Here is a 6647-nt window from a genome sequence, read left to right as displayed (position 1 = left end):
CAAAAGCCATAGCAACAGATTTGCTATCCATTGCTGTGCAGAAGTTTTCTTTTTGACAGATGTCCTGTTCTGGTTCTATTTCACATCAGGTTTTATACTGGAAAGGTGCCCTCCCAGCTGCCTAAGTGCTGAACAAGTGTGCTCCAGTACAATGCATGTGTTCGGTACTCACCAGTTTCCTAATACGTGAGAGCGTTGCATAAGAAATCCAAACCTCTGTGCAGTCCATTCAGTGCCACTTCAGAAACCCCTAGTTTATTCTGCTGCTGTATATTTTAAATTATTTCTTTCAATTTTGATTGTTATCCATCATTTTCTGTTAGCACATCTTTATGGGATATTAGTTTTAACTATCAATGCTGAGCTTGCACTTGGAAATCAATACAGCATTACCAGCCATCTCCCCAAGCCAAAATAAAGACTCTTTTCCCCCTTCTCTGAATGAAGAATTTCTGTTCAGCTCTTTGTATTGAGTTTAAACATCTTATGCAAAAACTTGTACCCAACATAATTAACAGGAATCTTTCATCCCAGTCTTATGTTTTGATACGACTCTAATGAACTTATTTAGCTAGTGTCTTAGGAAGTTGAGACATAACTAGTTTCTATTGTTCTCTGAAAGGATTTTGTCTTTTTCAGTTTGGCTAAAGGGATTTAATTGCTTAATTCTGTACTGAAAAGCTTCTCTAGTCATTGGACAGGAAATGGTGAGCTTAAAATGACTGGGGCATTGTCACCTAAGTCACTTAAGATCTTTTGAAAATTTCGTTTGTTCAGAATATGAAAAGAGAAAGTACCTGATGATAAGAGCTGTTACAACACCTGATTAAAATAAGCACTTAGGAGGTTACTTGTTTTTTGTTCTTACCTCGTGCATCTAGAATAATCATAGGTGTTTAAAACAGAAGATAAACGCACATCGTAAGTGAAATCTCTCGAATTTTCCTCAGGAATCCCTTTCTAGATTGTCTGTTATGTACTCATTGGGATATTGGATATTCTTATTTTTGTGAGGTGAAAAAAAGGCCGTCTTAAAGAAAGAAACTGGACCACATTGTGATCTGATAAAATATGCTGTCTCTGTGAATTTCAGTACTTTACTAAAATTCTGAAAGCAATTGGGTTTTGAAAAGAAGGAGCCTGCCAAATGAGAGCCTTGGTGTTGTACGCAGGGGAGATGGTAGTTTATCCTGGGCATACATCGTGTCTGGTGCTTGCTCAGTGGGGAGCAGGACAACACGTTGGATGTGTTAGCTAGGATTGCCAACTATTAATTGTTAAATGTCTCAACATAAAATATTTTGCCAGGAGAATTAGTAATGTCATGAATACTGAGTTAATTTTTGGAGATACAGCATTAACAAAGCAGAAACCACAAGGAAGAGCAGCCCACGTTTCACAAAGGTGGTTGTCAATTCAGAAGAGCGGCAGTGCTTCTCTTAGCAGTCTCTGAGAGCATGAAACAGGCTTTTGGAAGCGTGAGGGTTATTGTTGTATTCCTAAGAAAGGTACACTGTGAGCGCACACAGAACAGAAATGCAATATTTTATCATTTCTAGACAGCCTCTGAATCATGTCTCACTGATGGGCGATAACATGTGGGAGGAGGAAGGGGTACGGTCCAGCCATTGTGCAGGTGCCCTGCCTGGGGTCCTGGCAGTGCAGCCATTGCTGACATTTTGGACAGAAGCATTTATGAGGAGAGCCCTTCCTTGGCCACGATTCAGCTCCCAGTAACCTGACTGGGATTTTTTCTGGTGGCAAAAGTTACACGCTCACCGTATCTGTACAGCACTAACACTGGTGCCAGCCCTTTCGGGTGTGCACATGAAGTGGTTCTTCCTCACCAGCCCCCATTCTTGGCTGCTGTTTCTGATGTATTTACCTCCAGATTAGATCTCCAAAAGAAGCCAGCTTGTAAAAATCACTCAGAAAACAGGAAGGCTTAGGTTTTGAGACAAGTCTGAACGAAACCTGTTCCCTTGAGAAACTTCGTCTCCTTTACATTGTGAGGATGAGGTCTAGCAGGCTGTGTGAAGCAAAGGCAGTGCTGTGGGACAGGGGCAGAGGTGGGGATAGGGAGCGAAGCGTGGCTGGAATAGCTGTCATCTTGCACAACAGCTTGATCAAACAGTACCAGAAACTCCATTTTTGTCTTGCACTGTGAGCAAATATGAGCTGTTTGTGCAAAGTGTGGAGTGGCTCCTTATTGGAAAACTCTGAGGCAAAACAAGTATCAAAACATCTGCTGAACCTTCCCATTTTCTCAAGTGTTGGCTGCTTGTATTCCAGCCATTCCTCTGTAAATTGCTGTGTCTCCCGCAGTTGTGTGGCTGCGCCATCAGGGCTCTGTTTCTTAGGATTTGACCTGATGGAGTCCTCCTTTCTCACTGAAATTAGGGAGGATGCTCAGCGACTTCCTTAATGTTTATCCATTTTTCCTGCTTATTTAAGTCAACGAAAAACCTCGTTCAGTGCCAGATTTTCAGCTGATGTGCTGTCTGCACGCCACCACTTGCTACGGCCTTGGAATTTCTGTGACTAACCATTGCTTGCTCATTACTTTCTATGTGTGAATTTTATCACCCAGAACTCTGAAAACCCTAGGTCTGGCAAGAAAGGAAGAAGGAAGGAAGTCACGTTAATAAATTCCTCCTATTTGAAGCCGTCTGTGCTCACCAGAGACAAGAATTTGCTGTTGTAATTAGCTGCCCCAGACAACTCAGCTGCCGCTTGCCCTTTTGAGAACCCACCACGTGACACAAAATGAAAGAAAATGCATCCTCTTTTTCAGTTCTGTATTTCAATAAGGAAATTAAGAATGCACAATCGAAATGAAAACATTTCCACAAGATTTTATTAGGTACATAAACATAAATAAATAAATAAATAAATAAATAAATAAATAAAATAAAATTGAAGACCAACTACATTCTTATGCAAAAGTAAACAAATATGCAAAATTACATAGATAAAAATAAATATAAAGTGCTTTTTCCTAACAAAAAGATGGCATTAAAATATATGTTTATACCTCAATGACAGTAACTCACAATAAATTAGATATTGAAAACGGTGGCACAAAACCTGATGTCTCATAATTTTGGCATCCTAATTCTGCAAGCTCCCCTCTTCCAGTCAGTAGCCCACTCTGAGTGGCAGTGACCTAGGTGCAGTTGATGCTACCTATCCATGCTTTCCTGGAGAGGAGGAGTCACTGGTCTTTTCCTAAACTGTTAGCAAAAAGGAAAGGTGTCATTTAGTGAAAGCTCTGCTGAGTGCACTGCACTGATCCAGCTGTGTTTAGCAAAAATTATTCCAGGATCATCTCCATATCCATTCACAAGCTGTTTTTTCTGCCAGCTTTTTCTGGTGTCAAGTGGTTTGTTTCTTTCCTACATAATGAGATGTTTATAAAAGACTTAAAGTGCTGTTGTCAACTAACTACAAAACCAGCGAATCCATACTCTAGATGCTGTTAGAAGTGTGAATGTGGGAGGCAGGAGGAGGTGAGCTGCCAGAAGCTGGATGGGTGTCTCTCCCATTTTTGCCTTGCTGGAAGACTTGGGACATTCTTCTTGTTCGTCTTAGGACACTGTCTTGGGTTTGGCATTTGCCCTAGAAAGAAAGGCAATGGAAAAGGAGACAGTTAGAACTTGCTCATGGAACAGGTAGCACTCACTGGAATCAGATGAAATCCACTGCTCTGGGTTTTGTGCTTCGGTGTCCAAGCCCCTTAAAAGCTGTAACTGCACCTAAGGGACACTGGTACGTTGGGACTTCTACATGAGTAACCGTGGCTGCCATAGTTTGATGCTTCACTTGACACATCTTAGTGTGGATCCTGCCCCTCCTCCTGCCCCTCCTTCCTCCCCCCCCCCCCCCCCCCCCCGCCCCCCGCTGTCTAAATGCCATTAGTTTTGAAAAACTGATAAATTGATTGTTGCTTTCTACCATTGCAAGCAAGAGAAAACAAGTTGGTTAATGCCCAGATTTCCTGAGCACTTGAGCTGCAGGTTTTCAATGTGCTTATGCCTTGAAAGAGATGTAGCTAACATTCCCATGGGGTGTGCGGCACAGTAGGGGATTGAACCTAATGCTATAATCAAAGCTCAAAGCAGTTACAGTATTTGTCCCAGTTAGTAAGCACAGATGGTAGTAACTGCCTGAGGAGACAGAATTTTTGAGCACTTTACTCTGTAAATGTTTGCTAGCTCATTTCGAATGTTTTTTTTTTGATAAGCTGTACTCATTGAGAACAAATGACTCACTTGTCCAGAATTCCCTTGATGATCAGCTTCACCCAGGGAGCAGTGGGGTCCAGGCACACTTCTCTGCCATCTGTCAAGGTAGCTCTGCAACAGAGGAGAAAGGAAGGGAAAAGGTCTACTTAGGGAATTCCAAGGCAATTCCCTTTTTCCCTGGTGAGATCATTCCAGGTGTACACTGACACGTTCTCCTTTAAGTTGTATCCATTGAGGCTGTGGCCTAACATAAAGGTTTTGGTGTTTTTTTTTTTATTTTAAATGGTTTCATATCTTCTCATATGTGTTTGTTTGAATGCATTAAACCCTTTGCAGGACTCTCAGTCTTTTCAAAATCGCTTCCCCCTCCCTCAACTCGCTTTGTATTTGTAATAGTGTTTAACTGAAGGGCTAAACCTTTCTGTCTTGGTTCAGGAATTTTGTTATAGGAAAAGTTCTGGAATTGTGACTGGATTGTATGACTTCTGTGTTAGTGGTAGTCTTGAGTAGAAGTGCAATTGTTTTTTTGACCTAGCTGTTAAAATTCACACTTTGATCGCTTGCTCAGCCTAGCTCCATGCATTTAATTATCCTCTCATATGCTGGTGGAATTCAGAGTTTTAGGAAGTTATTTGCTGTCTAATGACTGCAAGATTAGGTCAAAATATTGCATGGGGTGTTTACAAAGAAGAGAACGGCAAACCCAACACACAATTTGTAATGACGTAGTATGTCATTTCTAACAGCAACGAGCGTTGCTGTTCTGCACTGTGAGTAGCTGCGCCTGCTAGCTTGTGACATCTTTCAGGGAACACTTACATCATCCTTAATGTAAAATCTGTTTCCTTCTTGTTAAGTAATAGGAAGGGTTTTGCAAAAGCACTTACATGACTTCAACATCCTTGCAGTGAGGTCCGCTGGGGGTGAGGTTCACATTATGAATGAACTTGGGGTGGATGAACTTCGAATGGGTGTCTATGCACTGGCACCGGAGCTCCATCGCTGAGCGTGGCAGTGCCTTACCTGTGGCACAAGAAGAAAATAAAGTTGGACTGTTCCATTATTTCCATGGGAAGCGCAGCACGTTCTCTTTGCTTACAGTATGAGAAGAGCTACCTGCTGCGCTTGTAAGACAGGATGCTCCCCCGTCAGCGTTTACACTAGCAGTTAGTTAGGAGAACTTTAGGAAGGAGTTCTTTACCTTTTGTTCCAACCGCTGAGATCAGCAGAAGAGTCAGGACAGCAGCCACAGCTTTGCCCATCATGATGCGAGAGTGTCTCTGCCTCGTATTGCCTGGTTCAGATTCTGTGGTGAGATGAGCTCTGATAGCCCCCAAGGGTGGCCAGTGCCTGTGCCCTGGGAGCTGCGTGTTTATATACCGTCTTGCCCTCCCTGCTGTGCTCCAGCATCATGGCTGGGTCATACCCATGGAAACTCCCAACCTGTGAGATGCTGCTGTAGAATGAGTCACAGGTGAGTGGGTAAGCCCCTTTCCCTAGATGACCACAAAAATGTTTTTCATTAACAGAAAACACTTAATTAGTTAAATAAATATGAAAAGATAGAATATGTACAAAATTGCCCTGTATTTAGCTTTGTGGAATCTATAGGGTTGTTGTAATGTTATTTCTTGTGATTATTTTCTTCTGTACTTTCATACTTTTGATGTTATCATTACGTTACTTTTTGTGACTTTCCAGTTCTGGTGGAAGGAATTTGATCTGTGACATTCCATCTGTGTGCCTTTGGGCTTTGCTTTTTTTTTCATTTTAAGACATGATAGAAGTAGGAGCTAATACTTTGTAGAAATGATAGGTACTTGAACTGGATTTTCATGAGCCCCCCCTTGTCCTTATATGCACTTACATTTTCAAAAAACCTTTCTTTATATGCTGAGATAACTTTGCAGACATACTTACAGTGTTTTTTGATACATTAAAACCTAGCATCACTGAAATGAACAACAGAATCCGGACAGACTTTGTTGTACTATTGAGAACACATTAAATATATTATGATGATATGATGAATTGCTGTGCCAGATTCGGTGGATTTTTTTGATGATGGCTGCTTCTTCTGAAGCCAAAACTTCTTCACTGTTTGCTGCTTTAAATCTGGGCAGAGGAAAATTCTAAAAGCTGCTGCAAGATTCTGCTTCTGAAATAAATCGAGGCACTTTTGCAAATAGAAATCCAACCCTGTAAAGAGAAGATACCTTCTGATTACAATAAAGTTAAAGGAAAAGTGAAGATGGGTTCATGAAGGAGGATTATTCAGATAAAGTCAGTTTATTAAAAATAGAAAAAAATACTAAAAAAACAGGTTTTTTGAGGGGTTAAACATTAAGGAATCTCATTATTGTTCTTCTGCCAGATAATGCAAAGGAACAAAACATAGGACCA

General features: G+C 41.2%; 2 protein-coding genes across 2 annotated transcripts in view; one reads left to right on the top strand and one right to left on the bottom strand.

Annotated features, from left to right (window-relative positions):
- RASSF6 (Ras association domain family member 6) overlaps nt 1-6647 on the top strand; it is a 129657-nt gene that overhangs the window by 74693 nt on the left and 48317 nt on the right. The gene's annotated exons all lie outside the window — the stretch shown is intronic.
- Nucleotides 2915-5532, bottom strand: LOC308072723 (interleukin-8-like). Its single transcript, XM_080409988.1, has 4 exons — nt 5446-5532; nt 5132-5267; nt 4272-4355; nt 2915-3618 (listed from the first exon to the last, which is right to left on the bottom strand). Exons 1-4 carry the CDS (start codon nt 5507-5509, stop codon nt 3588-3590), a joined length of 315 nt encoding a protein of 104 aa, XP_080266114.1. The 5' UTR covers nt 5510-5532; the 3' UTR covers nt 2915-3587.

Source organism: Falco punctatus, assembly GCF_963210335.1.
Source record: "Falco punctatus genome assembly, chromosome: 1".
Classification (NCBI taxonomy): Eukaryota; Metazoa; Chordata; class Aves; order Falconiformes; family Falconidae; genus Falco; species Falco punctatus.
This window is presented reverse-complemented; position numbering and strand designations above follow the sequence as displayed.